This window comes from Solanum lycopersicum, chromosome 9 (assembly GCF_036512215.1).
Source record: "Solanum lycopersicum chromosome 9, SLM_r2.1".
Lineage (NCBI taxonomy): Eukaryota > Viridiplantae > Streptophyta > Magnoliopsida > Solanales > Solanaceae > Solanum > Solanum lycopersicum.
In genome coordinates, this window is record NC_090808.1 from 69,625,803 (window position 1) to 69,644,906 (window position 19,104).

General features: G+C 33.1%; 4 protein-coding genes and 1 long non-coding RNA gene across 6 annotated transcripts; 3 read left to right on the forward strand and 2 right to left on the reverse strand.

Moving 5' to 3' along the window:
• Positions 1–1,916: 1,916 nt before the first annotated feature.
• Positions 1,917–4,014, forward strand: LOC101257409 (amino acid transporter AVT1H). The gene is made up of 3 exons (XM_004247940.5): positions 1,917–2,251; positions 2,342–2,946; positions 3,221–4,014. The coding sequence occupies exons 1-3, from the start codon at positions 2,077–2,079 to the stop codon at positions 3,761–3,763; spliced, it is 1,323 nt and encodes a 440-aa protein (XP_004247988.2). The 5' UTR covers positions 1,917–2,076; the 3' UTR covers positions 3,764–4,014.
• Positions 4,015–4,475: 461 nt separating this feature from the next.
• Positions 4,476–5,434, forward strand: LOC101257113 (uncharacterized). Its single transcript, XR_743350.4, has 2 exons — positions 4,476–4,677; positions 5,003–5,434. It is a non-coding gene; the product is annotated as an uncharacterized lncRNA (long non-coding RNA).
• Positions 5,435–5,466: 32 nt separating this feature from the next.
• LOC101256810 (U11/U12 small nuclear ribonucleoprotein 35 kDa protein) lies at positions 5,467–10,962 on the reverse strand. 2 transcript variants are annotated; one of them, XM_004247938.5, is made up of 8 exons: positions 10,483–10,962; positions 10,302–10,399; positions 10,070–10,121; positions 9,802–9,872; positions 9,011–9,101; positions 8,852–8,927; positions 6,574–6,652; positions 5,467–6,247 (listed from the first exon to the last, which is right to left on the reverse strand). In XM_004247938.5, the coding sequence occupies exons 1-8, from the start codon at positions 10,646–10,648 to the stop codon at positions 5,813–5,815; spliced, it is 1,068 nt and encodes a 355-aa protein (XP_004247986.2). In that variant the 5' UTR covers positions 10,649–10,962; the 3' UTR covers positions 5,467–5,812. The 2 variants fall into 2 exon arrangements, with proteins under 2 accessions (XP_004247986.2, XP_025888604.2); XM_026032819.2 differs by having other exon boundaries at positions 9,802–9,866; positions 10,483–10,798.
• A 1,511-nt stretch (positions 10,963–12,473) lies between these two features.
• On the reverse strand, positions 12,474–14,011 carry LOC104649436 (late embryogenesis abundant protein M17-like). Its single transcript, XM_010328615.3, has 3 exons — positions 13,856–14,011; positions 13,301–13,432; positions 12,474–13,002 (listed from the first exon to the last, which is right to left on the reverse strand). Exons 1-3 carry the CDS (start codon positions 13,950–13,952, stop codon positions 12,767–12,769), a joined length of 465 nt encoding a protein of 154 aa, XP_010326917.1. The 5' UTR covers positions 13,953–14,011; the 3' UTR covers positions 12,474–12,766.
• A 1,617-nt stretch (positions 14,012–15,628) lies between these two features.
• ABCG24 (ABC transporter G family member 24) lies at positions 15,629–18,630 on the forward strand. The gene is made up of 4 exons (XM_004247990.3): positions 15,629–16,204; positions 16,503–17,242; positions 17,432–17,898; positions 18,004–18,630. The coding sequence occupies exons 1-4, from the start codon at positions 15,746–15,748 to the stop codon at positions 18,525–18,527; spliced, it is 2,190 nt and encodes a 729-aa protein (XP_004248038.1). The 5' UTR covers positions 15,629–15,745; the 3' UTR covers positions 18,528–18,630.
• Positions 18,631–19,104: the final 474 nt, after the last annotated feature.

Here is a 19,104-nt window from a genome sequence, read left to right on the forward strand (position 1 = left end):
TTTTAGTGGCGAAAAGTATAGGATTTAGGGGCGACTCGTATTGCCACAAAAACATACTTTTAGTGGCGAAAAAGAATAGGATTTAGCGGCGACTTGTATTGCCACTAAAAAAAGTATAGGATTTAGCGGCGACACTATTGCCACCTAAAACATACTTTTAGTGGCAAAAAAAATAGGATTTAGAAAGGTCGCAACCATTTGGAAAGGTCGCAATCTTTCATAAAAGTCGCAACTCTTCATAAAAGTTGCAACTTTTCATAAAAGTCGCAACTCTTTATTAAAGTCGCGACTTTTCATAAAAGTCACAACCTTCATTAAAGTCGTAACTTTTCATGACAGGGGAAGACTAGTTTTGGTAAAAAAGTAAATAGAAGGAAATCCTGATTTAGGGTGGCGCCACGTAAGCGGTTTTAATGTCTTCATAAAAGTCTCATCTCTTCATTGAAGTCGCAACTTTTCATGAAAAGAGAAAACTAATTTTATAAATAAATAAATCAACAGAAAATCTCGAATTCTGATAGTACCACGTAGACCGGCCTAGAGTTCTCTTTTATATATGATATATGATTATTATTCCCAGCCTTTGACTTATGTTTGTCAAATCTTCTTTGGTTTTGTTTACTATCATTCTTAGCCGTAAAAATCTGTTAATAGGGCAAAAACAAATGCAAAACTTGCACTTGTCTGAATAAATCATACGGAAATTAAAACAATATGCAAATTAATGCATACAAAGTGTTTAGATGAATAATCACTTTGTGTATTGCGGGCTCTTAAACAAGACCACCAATTGCAAATATTAATTAAGGTGAGAGCTTTCAAGTATATATAATATATATTCTATTTGGATATGATTCTTTGAGCATCATTTTGGTTAAGTCATCCAACATATATATATAGGAAAAATGAAACATATGAAAATTCTAATAACAATATCTATAAGTGTGAGTGCATACACATTGATTTTACGTAAAATATTAGAAGAAATTAACATCGTGAGTACCTGTTTTTAATAAATAAATAATATTTGGTTAATTGAATTTAGTTGGGATGATGAAATTTGCTTTAGTTAACTTTGATTAATCCCAATTCCTAGAAGGGAATATAATATAAGGTCACGTTAGGCTGCATATGTCACAGAATCAGCTGCTTTTGCAATTCCAATTGGAATTTTTTTTTCTACAATCCAATACATGCACAAATTAAAGGTTAAAAAAATATTCCTACCTAGTGTTTATTCAGATCGATAAGTGTATATCTTCATGAAATTAATATCCGTACCTAGTATTAAATTTAAATTTATATTTCACTTCATTAAATCACGTAATCATAACAGGTGAAATTCATGATTTGATACAAACACTTATACACGTAACTATTAATCACAATTAAATATTCACACACAAGAATAAAACTAACTCGAAGATAACAACAGTTCGTTATCCGGATCCTCTTTGCTAGAAATTCTCACTTTATATCAAAATTATAAATGTCGAATTTTGTGAAACCCGTGAGCTGCCCGCCCACCCACCCACAAGAATCTTCCCACATTTTTGGGAGAATCATTTATGTCATAGAATCCACTTTGAGAGGATCAAATCAACATGTTTCTTCGTTATTTACGAGCGGATTTAGAATTTTCATATAAACTTAATTTAATTATATATTATAAATAATATAATTTTTCATCGAAGGGGTTGACCCCCTTCTAGGAAGATAACTTCGCCCCTGCTTTTAATAGTTTACGTACATAATAACATATATCTCTCTCTACATATACACACACACACATATATATATATATATATATATATATATATATATATATATATATATATATATATATATATATACACTTTGCGAATAAAGAATATATATGTAACATACATATATTAGCTAGATTCTCTCTTAGCAACATGCATGCATATTAATTAATCAATTTAAAAATTAAAGTAGATTCTCAACAAATAGGAGTTCAAATGAGTTGGTTTCTACAACTTAACACAAAATTAAAATCTATAAGTATGAGTTAAAACTTTGGATGCATGCATAATTAATACTCACCATTCTAAGAAGATGTGTGACAAGAGTTGCAATTCCAATGGAAAACAATTGTGCCTTGATTCAACTAATTATTGTTTGCCAAATGAAAACTCCAAGGATTTGGAGAGTTTGGCTTATGATGATCAACATGTGAAATCCAACACCTCTTTTCTCCATGCTGTTATCAATATGATTGGAATGCTTATAGGTCAGTTGTTGTTGTTTCCTCTCATAAGATTTTTAGTTTACTACTCAAAAAAATAATCTAAAAAATTGTTTGTTTTATTTATATATGTAGGTCTTGGACAACTATCAACTCCATATGCTTTAGAAAATGGAGGGTGGATGTCTTCAATAATTCTTGTAGGACTTGGAATAATGTGTGCTTATACTTCCCATCTTCTTGGAAAATGTCTACAAAAAAATCCCAAATCAAAAGACTATAAAGATATTGGACACCAAGCATTTGGGACAAAAGGGAGAATCATAGTCACATGTTTTATATACTTGGAAATTTTCATGGCCCTTATTTCTTACACAATTTCTCTACATGACAACTTGTCCATTGTGTTCCTAAACACAAATTTAAAATTATTATTTCACTTATCTACTTCACAAATACTAACAACAATTGCTATTCTTATAGCTATTCCTAGCCTTTGGTTAAGAGATTTTTCTTCTATTTCTTTTCTTTCAAGTGGGGGAATTTTTATGTCACTTTTAATATTTGTTACTGTGGCATGTACTGCTATTTTTGGTGGTATAAAAGCTGATCATCAAATACCATTTCTTCATTTACAAAATATTCCTTCAATATCTGGACTTTATATTTTCAGCTATGCTGGACATATTGTTTTTCCTAATATCTACACAGCAATGAAAGACCCTTCAAATTTCACCAAGGTATATGTATGTAGTTTTTATTTTTTTTGAACTAATAATTAGTTGGTTTTTCTTTTTCATGCATCATACTCTTCCCATTTGTCCAGGTATTTCGTGGAATTAGTCGAGGTGTATGAAAACTTAGCCTGCACACCACCACGATCATAATTTTCTCTTTTTGGGTGGCATCATAATTTATTACTTAAAAGAAAAGTTATATAACATGCTAGAATATATATACTACTGCCTATTAATTCTGTTGTACTAATTATTTGTATTTTTATTGTGTTTGAAGGTATCAATTGTGAGCTTTTCATTAGTGACAACACTATATGTATCCTTAGGTTTTATGGGAGCAAAACTCTTTGGTCCACAAGTGAGTTCACAAATAACTCTAAGTATGCCCCATGACCAAATTATCACAAAAATTGCATTATGGGCAACAATACTCACACCAATGACAAAATATGCATTGGAATTTGCACCATTTGCTATTGAGTTAGAAGAAAATTTGCCATCTTCAATGAAATCTAAAGTCAAGATGATCATAAGAGGAATTGTTGGATCAATTTTGTTACTAGTAATCTTGATTTTGGCCCTTAGTGTGCCATATTTTGAACATGTTCTTAGTCTCACTGGCTCATTAGTTGGTGTTGGGATATGTGTTATTTTCCCTTGTGCTTTTTACATCAAGGTTTTCTGGGGAGAAATTTCGAGGATGAGTTTGATTCTTAACGTTGTTCTCATCGTTATTGGTGGGCTTTTAGGAGTTGTTGGAACTATTTCTTCTTCTAAGTTGTTGGCGAGAAGTTTGAAGAGGGCTCATCACTCGACTTAGAACAACTGTGAAATACACTCTTGCTCACGAATATATTGTTCTAGCAAATCAGTTAATATCCTTGAGAATAAAAGTGTCTCGAATAGGAGAAGATCGATTAAGACACGTTATAATTTCTCTAGTTTGTGTGTGATTGTATTTATTATAATATATATATCAAGGTGGGGAATCAAAGGATTGTTGCTTTTAAAAGAATGTAATGAATAACTGAATAAGGTATTATAGTATTAAGAATCTTTTTAATGTAACAACTTTCTACTGTGTTTCTCGATTGGACTTAAGTTGACATAATCCACATCATAATTTGATTTTAACTGACCCTCTAACTTTAAGTATACATATTTAAATATGATCCCGACGTATTTTTACTGTGTGTTGTGTTTGTTAAACGATTACGATCCTACTTATAAAATAATCATTTAAATACCTTCAAAATTCATGTGACACGTATAGACTAAATTAAACACCCATTCTCAAAGTTTGACATTTAATTAAGTTATATATATATATGCATTAGCCATGTAATTTCTTGGTCATACAAATGCAATTTAGCTGAATATTTTTTATTTTAAAAAACAAAGAATTTTGTGCATATGTACACGTCAAACCGTGTTGTATTATGAGATTCATGACTTGGTCATTGGCTGACTTTAACAGTCCGAAAATGTATATATTTTTTTATATATATATTAATATGTGATTAACATAAAATATACTTATTTTTTATATATATAAAATAGAATATATTTAATTAGTGAATATAAGTATTTTTGACTAGGACCAAATGTGTAACTTTCCATTATAAGAAGTCATCTTGTCTATACACAAACCTCAACAGGCATCTTATACACATTATATTTTTCTGGTTCTTTGCCTTTTAATTTAGTCTCTGCGCCTCTTTGGATTTATCGAAGGTACTCTCACTTTTCTTTTTGAGCTTCCAATGTAAATTAGTATTCTTGATGTTTCATTATAACTTGTAACACATATAGTAATTATACTTGGTTCGATGAAATTGTTTGATCTTAAATTTATGCAACAAATATCGCTCGTAAGTCTACTTGGATCTTGATGAGTAAGAACAAATGTTTTGGTTTTGTAATGGATATTTGTATATTGGTCAAATTTTTCTTACATTGAACTATTCCTACCAGGAGAATGGCTATTAGCTTAGTGGTAGAGCGGAGGATCCTTGATTATTATGTTGAATGTGAGGTGTTTCATTGTTCTTTTATTTAGGTACAAATATAAAGGATGCAGATATTTGTCAAATCACTCACAGGCCAGACCATGACACTAGATGTGGAAACCTCTGACACCATTGATAGTGTGAAAGACAAAATCTATGAAAAAACAGGGATAAAAGCAGAACATCAGAGGTTAATATTTGGTGGCAAGCAACTGGAAAATGGTACTGTGAAAGATTATGACATCAAAAGAGAGTCCACTCTTCATCTTGTTCTTCGCTTGCTTGGTGCAGCTACATCTTGAATTTTCTTACACTATGATTTTTGTACTTTATGTTTAAAGCTTTTAAGTCAACTCAGAAATGAGCAGATGAATAAGTTACTTGGATGTATATATGCTTCATCATTGTGTTTACTACTACTTGTCTTCAAACAAGAGATATGCTTCAGGATAATTTAATGCTATATAGTATTTTTCTTTTAAGGGGTGTGCAAAAATCTTAAAGAGACAGATAATACGAACAAAACAAAACATTTTTGAAGCAAGATTGTTTATGTTTTACAACATTTCCAGAATCTGGGGAATAGAGTGCTTTAACATACTATTGGGGAGTCATCCTGATAAAATTACTCTAGCAAAACTACAAATCTTCAGTCTAAGCTATCTAAGCTAGAACTCAAGGGGAAACCATCTAACAAAAATATTCATATAGTCTCACTCATCCACGAGTTTTACTACTATGAAAGTGGTTCATGTTCTCGAATAGAAGCTTCATCAAAAGGTACATCTCAGCTAGGGGACCATCGCCCATCACCACCATATGAGTGCTTAGTATGTGGTCTATGATGTTCTTCCTGATATTTAAGTCTCAGCAAATGGATCATCTGTTCTTGGCGACCATCTGTCATCTCCATGAGACCATGCATTGTGTGATTGACGGCGTTGTTCTCTGTACTTTGAAGTTTCATCAGATGAATGATCAAGACTGGGAGATTTCATGTCATGCCTGTCTCTGCTACTCTTTTGACGCTTCCGAGAATGTCTGCTTCTGTCTATTGAACTTCTATCTGATGAATAATCATGGCTGGGGGATCTTCGATCACCCCGTTTCCTTCCATGTGTTCTCTGTCTATGAGAGAAATCTTCCTTGTCCATGGACCTCTCCTGTCTTCCAGATGAGCGCTCTTGACTTACTGACCTGTCCTGTCGATGAGAATGGTTGCTTCTTTTATCATGCTTGTGAGAAGAGTCTCTAGCATCCTCCAAGCTTCTTGCTCGCCTGGGTGGTGATGGAGCCTACATGGGGTTAATTCAAGTCATCAGAATCACTAACAGATAAATTTAATTTACGTCCTGTATACCATCATTACCCGGACTCCACTTCCTCATTTTGACTTAAACAGTACTTTCTCCTGAGGATTAAAGTCACTTGTGTAGTCAGAGAACTTGAATGCCGTGGATAATGGTAAGAGCGAAACTAGAGGAGAGGAAACTATCATAAGCTACAGAACTAAGCTTCAGTTACTGTAGAAGTGTAGAGCGAACATGAACAATACGATTTTCAAGAGATCACCTATGTTCTTCCCAAAAGGCCAAAACCAAATGTCCAAGAACTGGATTACCTGAAACCGTGACATGTATCTTCCCTCAGGAGGAGGTGGTATACCAAGCCTCTTTAAATCATCCCTCGGAATTGGCCGTCTGTTTCCAGAAGTATCCTGAAGTTAGCGAAAAATGCATATACAAAATAGTAGCATGGAAAATAGTGCAATAGGAGAATGTCTTCAAGACAATGCCCTGTAGTAAGCTAAGGCTTTAAGCACTATTCAGACCTACGGAATGTTCCATTTTTTTAATTTATTTTTCCTCAACAAAACTGTGTTCCCTTCTGTTGAGGCACAACATAATTGTCACAGTCGGAATACCAGTACTCAACCGCAGATCAATTTAAAAAAAAAAAAGAATGGCAGAAAACAAATTGAGAGACATTGGGATTAATATCTGGGTTTGGTTAACTCATACAAGCAAATACAAAAGAATAAGCTGGAATATTTTAGTAATATTGGCAAGATCTTATTTGAAATATAAACGAGAGTGAACTTTGATAATCAACTGGGCAATTATACTACAACAGCAATCAAGGTTCTGTCAACGAATCTACAAAGTGCAGAAAGACAACCTCAAGTTGAGTAATGAAACAAACATCTCATAGCCATAGCAGTCTTTTGACAGGATGATGGGTTACCGGTGAGAGTAAGGGGTCGTTTGGCGTGATGGATGTAAATAAATAGTGATGGGATAAGAAAATAGTGATGATATAAAAATTGTATGTCTTGTTTGGTTGCCATGTTTGGGATAACTTACCCACCACCATTTATACCATAGTGATGGGATATACTATCCCATATACATAGTGGGATAAGTTATCCCATGATTGCTTATCCCCAGATAATTAATCCTAGGATAACTTGTTTCCAACCAAACGGCCCCTAAGAGTTTACTAGTGATGCGCAAGATGAGGAAAACAGAATAAAGATGAAGGGATTATGCCCAACTTCATTCCTCCTATTTTTACATGAGGGGCAACAGTTAAATTTTTTTGCAAGCTTACCCATTGAGACTGTAATCCTCTTCCCCTTCCCCTTTTCCCACAGACCTCCAAAAAATGGAAGTGAAAGGCCAGCTATGTTAGTTTGATCTGGCATAAGAACAGAGTATTCATCCAGCTTGACATACAGAAAGCTACCTCTGGGGGATAAATTTATCCTCTGCCTAATCTAATCCAGTATCCAGCAACAGCCAATCATAAGTATCAGCAGCCCGATAGCGGATTTTATTAGGATATAAGAAATTTATCCTACATTCGGTAACATTTAAATATTGAACTGGAATATTTTCCAGATTACACTACCTGAGAAGGGCTATTATTTATTTGGGATTACAATCTCACCGGATAAGCCCCCCAAAAAGTCCTTTGTTCATCCTCAAGTGTAATGGAGGTAAGAGCAAAAGCCTACTCATTACTCTCTTCCATCTTTTGTTATATTTTTCCTTCTGAATAAATTCATTACTCTCTTCAGTGACAGGTCACCAGCACACTGTCACTGAAGCAGGCTAAAGTCATAAATCTATTCAAGCCTTTCTCATTTCTACCCAAGTTTGGAGGGATAAGATTCCTGAGCTATCCCATATTGTTTTTTTATATGTAGGATATCCCCTTTATACCCTTCCCTGAGTTCATTATCCAAGGCCCACGGAAGAAAGACATGCAATTATGCTCAACAAAGCCAACCAAAGGTGTAAATGACCTTCACTGACTTTCCACTCAATCACTTGGAGCAATGTTATAAGCTTAACCAGTAAGCCCAAAGTAGCAAAGAGTGAAGTCCAAGTCTTTATTATGATACAAACTAAACTTCCTCAAAGACCTTATAAAAGCTTTTTGGCACAATCCTCCAACTTTATGATTAGGTATGATATTCTTCCTACAGCCCAAAAGGCAAGTTAGTCCATGTGAAACAAGATTAGAGGTTTTAATCTTACCAATAATTTTTCAAGGACTTGGGTAAGACAAGTGGGATTCTATCGGAAATCATATTCTTGACCTAATAACTCATAATGCTTGTAAAAGAGATTTTATTTTCTTTAGCAACTGAGAAATCCCCTAGGGCAAGTGATGCACAGCTCGAAACTCAGTGGATAATGGGCCTGTCCCTCTACCATTCTCCACATAATGCTTATTAAACTAAATTAACACCCTTATACTTCATAAACATGCTTAGCTTTCACAAGTAAAAAGAATCTAATGGATGAAAAATGCAAGGACGACTTTAGAGCGTGTAAGAATGTGAGACAATTCTCCAGTTCTCTTTTAGCTTAACATGAAGTAAGAATACTTACAGTGGAGCACGAAATGGTCTTTCACGACCTCCAAAACGAAGTTGCCCTGATTCCTTCTTTCCGCCAAGACCACCTCCTGTCAAATAGAATAATCTTGATAATAGGTTTAATAGCAAATTAAAACTTCAAGAAGAAGGATATCAGACTAAAGAAACTAACCTAATCTTCTTGGAATCCAGCCTGACATTAACCTTTGCCTGTTGTAATCCACTATTATTTCAGAATCATCAATAACCTTATGATGAGCATCCTGCAGTATGTGAATAACAAAATGAACAAGATAGGCAATGAGTTTGGTAAACGGGAAATTGAACGTAGATTAATTCAATTGTTTGTGTATTCCAAGGACAGTGACTCGTCTTTCTTATATAAACAGTTGGTATTTAAACAACTGTAAAATCAACGTATCCACACAAATTAGTTAGACATAACAAATCATAGTCTTCAATAACCAGTTCCCAATCCTAGCAACTTTTTTCTCGTGATCAGGAAGTAGCCTAGCTCCAGCAAACCACATTAGATACAGTAGCCAAGCACATTTCTATCCCTTTGGGTATTTCGGCAATTCGGAAGGGAGCACAGAGCTGTTAGGTCTTAAAAATCTTGTACATGTCACACTAAAGAAGGGTTCGCCATAAACATTTAATGCTGCTATTTCACATAACTAAGCTAACAGCTAGTACTGCTAGTGTTCGTTTTGATACTTAAAATTTCTCTATAGGTTTCTCTAGTACAATTACTCTACTTATTTTCCCTGTATAGTCCATTAAAACAGTGTACAAGCATCACACTATCTCCTGGTTGTGATATGCAGAAAAGATTGGCCATTAAAACAGTGTACAAGCATCACACTATCTCCTGGTTGTGATATGCAGAAAAGATTGGCCAGCATCTAAAAAGATTGACAAAATGAGGAAATAGGTGTCACTATTTTAGTGAGAACATATTACCGTGTATGCTCGACGCATTTCTCTATCAGTTTCAAATTCCACAAATGCATAACCGCGTGAAGCACCTGTTACTACAAAAGCAAACAAAATGTGAGAGAATTTTACCTCCTATCATATGCTCTCAAATCTTCAAAAAGTATTATATTTTCTTTTTGTAATAAGTGTCTATACCAGCAAATTGTCAATGATTTCCAATATATACTAAACCTCACAACACAAAATCTGAAACACCACATAAACAAGTAATTTTGGAAGAAACAGTCATTACCAATGTGTCTAACAATTCTTAAGTTCTTCACCTTTCCATACTTGTTCATTTCCTGCAAATAAACACAACCCAAAATATGCAACAACACCAATTAGACAATAAGCAACCAACCAAGAACAGCACAAGAGTTTAAAAAAAAGAAAAGATGCAACCTTTAAATCCAAACTAATACGGAAAAAAAGTTCACAGCTTCTCAAGTTAAGAAAAAAAAAAAAAACCCAGAAAAGGTTACCTTTTGAAGAGTGTGTTCAGTGGTCAAGTGAGACAAATGGCCAACAAAGAGAGTAGAATAAGGATCACCAATAGCCTTTGGGTCACCAAAAGGGTCATCTGAAAAATGGGAAAAGATGTGAAATTGGGAAGACGAATTAGGGGTTGAAGAAAAAGAAGGGTAAAGGTATGAAATGACTAACACAATCCGGCATTAGAGCCAAGAAGAGCTCTGTAAATGGCGTTATCATGTGGAAGGATGTCAGTGCCATCGATGCTTCCAGCTTGAATTGGATGGTATGATTCTGCATAGAATACTGAATTCAGATTGGCACCACACCTCTTTCCCTTCACCTCTTCTCCAGCCATTCAATCAATTCTACTTTTGGGGGCTACTTGGATTATATCAAATAATTGCTGAATTTATCCTCTTTTACATAATCTCAACTTAATTTTGAGAAATTGAGTGCTCTCTTGATATGAGAGTCTTGCTTCAAAACAAAGTAAAAAATGTTAAGGTATGCATAACTAATATCAACTTTGATCGACCAAATTACCAGATACACTTCTAAGAATCAAGGGAATTATACACTTAAAACATATCTTTCTAAATTTAATGTGTTTTATTTAGATTTTTGGTCTTAGTTATCCTTGTGTAATTATTTTTATCGTTTCTTCCTCAAATAATAACTGACCCTAATTACATCTTATATTCGACTTTTCTATAATAGTTACCCTCTCAAAATAAGAAAATGGTAATTATAAATATTATTCTCCTATTAATTATTTTATTTTCCAATTTGATTACTGTTACATGTCTTTTTTTCCTTTGCTTCAATAATCACATTAGTATTTGGTTGTTGGCTTGTCGCTATGACTCTCTTCTTCCGATTTTATTTGGACAACTTTCACACGTAGCAAACATAAAATTTATATTTGTATATTATAGCAAAGTTTGTACAAGTTCACCCCATAGCAAATCTATAAATGTATAATTCGCTATACATATACAATTGAAGCGAATTGTATAAAACGAAGTGTATAAAACGAGAAATAAAAAAAGACTTGGATAGAAAATTGTATAAAACAAAGTGTATAAAACGAATTGTATAATTATAAGTATATAGAACGATTATATACAATTTGAAATTTGTATAAAATGAGAAAGACAAAAGAAACTTGGGCAGGGAATATACGATTGAACCGAATCGTATAAAACGAGAAAGAGAGAAATTATATACAATTTGAATTTGTATAAAACGAGAAAGAGAGAAAGACAAAAGAAACTGGGCAGGGGAGTATTTATTGTGCAATTATAAATGTACAAGACGAAAATATATGTATTTGCATGCGTGTATACAATTTTCTCTCGTTTTACACAAACAAAAACACAATTTATGCATTTCGTTTCTGTTTGTATAAACGAGAGAGGTGAGGGTGGCGAGCGAGATTAAGGAGAGTAGCGAACGAGATCCGAGAGAGGGGAGAGAGAGGAACAAAATATATATATATATTTATATTTATACAATTTACTCTCGCTTTATACAAATAAAAATGAATTTTATATAATTGTGTTTGTATAAAAGCGAAAGGAAGCGAGCGAGAAAGGAGAGTGACGAGCGAGAGTTTAAGGGAGAGAGATGATTGACAAACAGTTTGCTACGAGACACAATCAAATCAAAGGATAGTTATAGCAATTAATTTAATTTATTAATTTGTCATTATATATAATTTTCTCATTTTAATTTCACTATATACTTTAATGGCCTATCCGTAACAACTTTGTCTCTTTACCTTTAAGGGATAGAAATAAAATTGTATATATACCATCTTTTTTTAATATTCATTTATAAAATTACACTATATATTCCTTTGAAGAGTATTAATATTGTTGGATGAGTAAAATTTTCTGATAAGCTTTAATCTTCTCACATTACTCAAACACAAACGTCTTTCAGAATAATAATTCAATGACAAATCCAATAAATGCACAATTATTTATTTTCCAAATTATATTTCAAAAACTAACTACAAAAATTGAGTAATTAAGTCAAATCTCAATATAATATTAGATAAAAAAAAAGAGCATTATTTTATATTACTTGACATAAAGTTTAAAAAATAAAATAAAAGATTTTATAATATAAAATAAATTTGAGATATTTGTAGGTGTACGTAGTAGATAATTAAGAGGTAAACAAAAGTAATTCACTTTATTCAAAACATCAAATTTACATGCAAACTTGAGTTGTCAAAGCCATTATAGGGATCTAACCCTAATTAAGGCAAAAGTAGTGAAACAAAACAAAAAAACCCATATGTATTTTATATTATAAGCATCCGTATTATTAATTTAATTCCCACATAAACTCTCTTATAATTATACTTTATTACATTAACGTGACTACGTACGTACATACATGTGGATGCTTTCTTCATTTCATTTCAACATACTCTTAATTATATATAAATTATATTAGTAACTTTTTATGGTTGAACTTCATTTTCATAATAGGCTTTTGCTTCTGCAGCTGAGTAACAACATTCGTAGCAATTTCCATATCTACCACGATTACAACATCCATATCGGCAACCTCCGCGTCGACCGCCACTGCCACGTCCTCCCCAACCACCACCTCCACGTCCACCCCAACCGCCACGTCCTCCCCACCCGTATCCATAACCATAACCATCACCATCACCGGCCACTACAACACTTTCTTCTGCAAATATATGTGACAGTGTCCAAGTCAGAATTTTGAATTTATGAAAAGACAGTTTACTCTGTTGTGAATAAATTAGTTAAGTGTATTTGAGCGTAAAAATATTTTTTATCTAGAGAGCTAATGAAAAATATTTCATCGAAGATATATCATTATAGACTAATAACTAATATTAGCAAATTAAATAGTTGCATAAAAAAAAACTTGTTTACATGAAATATATTACTTTTCCGCCCTTTTAATTTATATAATGTGACAATGTTTAAATTTCGATAATTAAAAAGATTGATTTAATTACGAGGGGTGCAACATTGCTGGCAACCACGTTTGCTATAACCGCCGCAGCAGCCATAATGACAATGTTCTCCACCGCCTCGGCCTCCGTGTCCGCCGCCGTTGTACTGGTTGCTTGCTTCTTTCACTTCATTAGCTGCAACAAATTAGATTAAAGAGTAATTAACCTTTTTTTAATTATCCTACTAATTTATATGTGAACATGAAATAATCACATTAAAAAATATTAATAGCTTATTATTAGATATTATGTTAATAGAATGAAAAGACTATTATTAAGATTACTACTTCAATTCATAATCATGGTATATTATATACATATATATATATATATATATAGTGAGTACAAAAATTGTTAATTATCACATAATAAATGTCCATTATCAGTTTAATTTGATACGAGTTTAAGTGATATAAAAGATCACTAAAGAACATAGTATATATACATTAATAGTGTTTTTAAAAATATGTGAAGTTTGTATCTTTGTAATACAATAGGTTATAATTTATTACAACACGTAAAATGACTCGATGGTAGTTGAAAATATAAAGTTATTACCATTTTTTTCATCTTGTGATGTTTCAGCAGCATTTACGTAATAATATGATAGGAGAAGAACTAAAAGCAAAGGGAAAATATAAGTCTTAAGCTTCATTTTTGGGTTTAAACAAACAGTATGTGGAATTATTGTGTGAGTAACATTTGCAATGTTAGCCTCTTTTTATAGTAGTAAAAGAATAATAATAATAGTAGTAAGGGATATATTATATAATTATAAATATTGTAATAAATGTTTTCAATATTTTCTCTTGTATGCCCACATATGCAAATGCTGTTGGCTGTTGAGGATTATTTTATGTATATCCTTTCTAAAAAATAATATTTCAAAATCTTATCAAAGCTAATTAAATTTTACCCTTGTTCATGCATAGCAACTATTTGGTCTGATGACTTGATTTAGGGCTATCACAACTGGGGCAGTTAAATGAAATTAATTAGTGACAGCTAATAAATAGAGTGAATTTTTTTTATTTGTTAAGCATTGACAAGTCTTTAGTGAAATTCATCGTTTAGGGGTGTGTTCATGTTAACTTAGACGCCACGATTATAAAAAGGAAAAATTATAAACTTTAAATAATTAATATTTAATTATGACATAGCTGAAAGAATAAGTCAATATATAAGAAACTCACATAAAAAGAAGACAAAAAAAAAAGTTCAGTTATAGTTGATCTCATCTTACTATATAAGTCAACTAATGAGGTTTGCATATTATCAAATTTTGGTTGACAAAATCAAAGATATGCTTCAAGTGAATCATTATATGATAAAAATAATTCAGGATAAGGAAAAAGAAAACAGAAATTGAAGGAAAGATGTTTCAGTCCAAAAATAATTTCTCCTCCATTTTAATTTATTTATTCAATTTTAACTTAACACAAAATAAAATTTATAATCTTAAATTAAAGACACATGCGAATATATCAAAATACTCTTTTTAATTTTGCGGTAGAATACTATTAGGCTACAGTCCAAAATTGAGACGTGGCAGTTACCAGAATTCAACAACGCATACCAATCAAATTAATTCAATCATATGAAATTCAAGTATGTTTTACAAGAAATTGATTTGGATAAAATGAAATGGTAGAAGATCATTAACATCAATTTCTATGGCAAAAATTGATAAAACTTATTTACAATAACACATGAGAATACATGTTATACTATATAATAATTAATTTTGACGTAACTAACAAAGTTATGACATGTTACTTATAACTTGAAAGTCGTGAGTATGACCTGTGAAAACAGTCTCTAACATAAATACAGAATAAGATTGTATATAATACACCTTTGTGATTTGATCCTTTCTATAGAGCTTAGTGTTCTGACGATAATATATGCAAGTTGCTAACATCTAGATTGCAATTAGTCTAGAAGACAAACTAGACTTGTGTTTCTTTTGAGAGAGGGGTGGATCCATTATCCAAGAAATTATGAACCATAGGAGATTTTGTATATAAAAGTAAAGTGAAATCTTTGTTAAAATACAAGAGTTAAATAGTGAGAAAACCAAAGTAGACTAGCTTTGGAAGAAAAGAAGCATCACAACCAACAAAACATATAAAAGTTAAAATGGTACTTAATAATATTAAGGATGATATTAGCAAAGGACTAAAGTTAAGACAAGAAGAAGTTCAAAATAAATGATGAAACAAACAAAACATAGTTTATCCCTATTGATCATAACAAATTTAAAACGGATTACTCAATGCTAATTAATATAATTAACTTAACTTTGTAATTCCCTCCTTTCACTAAGCCATCAAATGTGGCAAGTCATTTTCCTTATAATTCCCTTGCAAATCATTCAATTTTCTTGGGAGACATACAATAAGTCCCCAATCACATATTCGGGCTTAAGTTCTGTGCACTGACAACGTAATGGGGCATGTTGTGGACATAGGGAAGCCGATAAATTACACAGGGGGGCTCGAGTTCTCGAGCCTAACATACAGAGTGACAAAGAAGATGAAAGATGAAAATGGGAAATGGTTAAGTCAAGAAGTGGACTTGTTGCACCAGATAACAGGTTATGCACCAAAAGGTTGCATTACTGCAGTTATGGGCCCAAGTGGTGCTGGAAAGTCTACACTTTTAGATGGATTGGCTGGAAGAATTGCTAGTGGAAGCCTTAGGGGTAAAGTGTCAATGGGTGGGCTGGATATGAGCCCAAGTTTTATCAAAGGAAGTTCAGCTTATATAATGCAAGATGATAGACTTTTTCCAATGCTTACTGTTTATGAGACATTCATGTTTGCTGCTGATTTTAAATTAGGATCACTCTCTAGGACCGAAAAACAGGACCGTGTTGAGAGGCTCATTGAGAAACTTGGATTGTCTGTAAGTCGACTACAACTCATTCCCTCATGTTATACAAGCAACGTCGTTTGTGTGCTGCTATAGAAAAATGCTGTTATTCAGAACATATAACATAAAATCGATTTCATAGAAAACTTGACTGTTATAGTGTAAATGTTGTTATAGAAATGTTTTAACTGTATATTCGTCATGTTTCTTGAGAACCAAATATAGATAAATCTTAATGTGTAGATTTATTTAATTTGATCATCATTCTCGAGGACTTGGAATTTCTTATGTCTAAACAGTTGTATAGTTATGATCGTTTATTTGAATGCAGTCGACTAGGAACACTTACATAGGTGACGAAGGGACTCGAGGAGTATCTGGAGGTGAACGTCGTAGGGTGTCAATTGGAGTGGACATTATACATGGACCTTCATTGTTGTTCTTGGATGAGCCTACTTCAGGTCTTGATTCAACTAGTGCTCATAGTGTAATTGAGAAGGTGCACGATATAGCCCGAGCTGGAAGCACTGTGATTCTAACAATTCATCAGCCTTCACACCGTATTCAATTGCTTCTTGATCATCTAATTATCCTGGCTCGGGGACAACTCATGTACCAAGGAGCACCGAATGATGTGTCTCATCATCTTGTTAGGATGGGACGAAAAGTGCCAAAGAACGAAAGCTCGATAGAACACCTGATTGATGTAATTCAGCAATATGATCAATCTGAGCTTGGAGTAGAAGCAGTAGCTGCATTTGCACTTACTGGTATGAAACCTCCACCAATCGGTGCAGCAGCACACGAGATGTCAGTTTCCACTGTGCTTCCATCACCTGTCCGTCCATCACACCGTGCTAAACATCAGGTCGTGGAGGCACAAGGTCGTGACAAGTCAAGCAAACGTCTTCGTTTGCAAACCCATGCACAAGATGACACAGGATTCGATCACAGTGTTAGGAGTCCTTGGAATACATCTAAGTCCTGGAGTGCCAGCCGTAGTGGTGTCCTACAATCTATAGGCTTTTCACCAGCTAGGCGTAATGATCATAGAAGTCCAAGTGTTATGGGGTAAAAACATTCACTTCACTTCTATTAGAGATTAGAATCAAAACTTTTATACACTGATAATCTAAAATGGCACTAATAACATTGAAAATAAGACATAACATGTTGAAATGCTATGATATTGTAAAACAAATTATATTGTCAGTATATATAAGTTAAATCTAACGAACAATATTTGGGATGTCTGTGCAGTTCTTCTCCAGGATGCTATGCCTACTCTACAGAGATCGTTCAAAGTACTCCAACTCCGCATAGTAGTGACTACACTGTCAATGAAAATGACTATTTGACACCGAATGATTTTGGTCATGACATTAATCATTCTTTCCATGATCTTGGGCCAAAGTTTGTGAATTCTTTCTTTTCAGAGACATGGATATTGATGAGACGAAACTTTATAAACATCATGCGTACCCCTGAACTTTTCCTCTCTAGGCTTGTAGTACTATCAGCCATGGGAATTATGATGGCCACTATGTTCCTGCATCCCAAAGAAAACCTTCAAGGGATCACAAATCGCCTCAGTTTCTTTATCTTCACTTGCACCCTCTTTTTCTTTTCGTCCAATGATGCTGTTCCTGCTTTCATTCAAGAACGATTTGTCTTCATCCGCGAGACCTCTCACAATAAGTATAGAGCCTCTTCTTACACAATTGCAGGTCTGATTACTTTTCTTGCACTTATTACTCCATTTCAGTAAGTCTTTTTGAATGAATCTACTAGTAAACGTCGTCCTAATAAGTCTTGTGTACATACTGTGGCAGGTCTAGTTACTTACCTTCCATTCCTAGCTCTTCAGGCTGCAGTTTACGCAGTGATTGTTTGGTTTGCACTCTCACTTAGAGGGCCATTCATCTATTTCTTGGTAATTCTGTTCATGTCACTACTCTCCACAAATTCATTCGTTATATTTGTGAGCTCAGTGGTACCAAACTACATACTAGGATATGCAGCTGTGATTGCTTTCACGGCACTTTTTTTCTTGTTCTGTGGCTATTTTTTGAACAGCAATGACATGCCAAGTTATTGGAAATGGATGAATTATGTTTCAACAATGACTTATCCATATGAAGGACTTTTGATGAATCAGTATCAAACAAATGAATCATTTGGAAAAGACCCTCTTGGAAGAGATGTTACTGGTTTTGGAATCTTGAAGTCACTTAATATTTCACTTGATCCAACCAAGAAGTGGGAAAAAGTATATATAATGTTAGGATGGGCTGTTTTTTACAGGATTCTCTTTTATATTGCTCTTAGATTATTTTCAAAGAATCAGAGGAAATGAAATTATGTGTATGGAAAAATCCTTTGCAGTGAATCATGGCGCCAATCCAAAAAAGTCGGGAAAAAAATCTGTTCTGCTAACATACAAACTTCAATTGTATGATGAATAGTATCAATGTATTATCTCTTGTCAAACAGTTTTACAAAAGATTCATTTTGTCGGGCCACTCGAACTCATTAGTTAGCCCATTTCATCAACCATGAATTAGTTTTGATCCGTTCAAATTCAGGCCAACTTGGCTCATTAATTAAATTTCTTTCAATGATTCTACATATAATTTTTTTTTATGAAAAACCAATAATATATAAAAATTATATTATGATTTTTATTTGCGATGAGTATTGATACTCTATAATAAAGAAAAAAAGTATCATAATTATTATTTGAGACATATGACAAAACCCTGAAGACCAATGATAAGTGAACAAGTATATAATTACCTTCATAGTGTTATCAAATAGTAAATATGTGATACTACATTTGTTGTTTAGGTTATTCTCAATCTTGTTATCTTTATAGATTAAAAAGTTGTGTATCATTCATTTATTCAAGAATTAAGAGGGCCAACAATGTAAAT

Bases quoted from the DNA above. Each gene is read 5' to 3' on its own strand.
- LOC101257409 (XM_004247940.5), top strand. From the start codon at position 2,077: ATGTGTGACAAGAGTTGCAATTCCAATGGAAAACAATTGTGCCTTGAT. The intron at 2,252-2,341 runs GTCAGTTGTTGT...TTATATATGTAG, and splicing joins TATGATTGGAATGCTTATAG to GTCTTGGACAACTATCAACT. The intron at 2,947-3,220 runs GTATATGTATGT...TTGTGTTTGAAG, and splicing joins ACCCTTCAAATTTCACCAAG to GTATCAATTGTGAGCTTTTC.
- LOC101256810 (XM_004247938.5), bottom strand. From the start codon at position 10,648: ATGGCTGGAGAAGAGGTGAAGGGAAAGAGGTGTGGTGCCAATCTGAAT. The intron at 10,122-10,301 runs GTAACCTTTTCT...GTTTATTTGCAG, and splicing joins CTGAACACACTCTTCAAAAG to GAAATGAACAAGTATGGAAA. The intron at 6,653-8,851 runs GTAAGTATTCTT...TTCTGGAAACAG, and splicing joins AGACCATTTCGTGCTCCACT to ACGGCCAATTCCGAGGGATG.
- LOC104649436 (XM_010328615.3), bottom strand. From the start codon at position 13,952: ATGAAGCTTAAGACTTATATTTTCCCTTTGCTTTTAGTTCTTCTCCTA. The intron at 13,433-13,855 runs GTAATAACTTTA...AATTTGTTGCAG, and splicing joins ATCACAAGATGAAAAAAATG to CTAATGAAGTGAAAGAAGCA. The intron at 13,003-13,300 runs GTAATTAAATCA...ATATATTTGCAG, and splicing joins CCAGCAATGTTGCACCCCTC to AAGAAAGTGTTGTAGTGGCC.
- ABCG24 (XM_004247990.3), top strand. From the start codon at position 15,746: ATGGGGCATGTTGTGGACATAGGGAAGCCGATAAATTACACAGGGGGG. The intron at 16,205-16,502 runs GTAAGTCGACTA...ATTTGAATGCAG, and splicing joins TTGAGAAACTTGGATTGTCT to TCGACTAGGAACACTTACAT. The intron at 17,243-17,431 runs GTAAAAACATTC...ATGTCTGTGCAG, and splicing joins AGAAGTCCAAGTGTTATGGG to TTCTTCTCCAGGATGCTATG.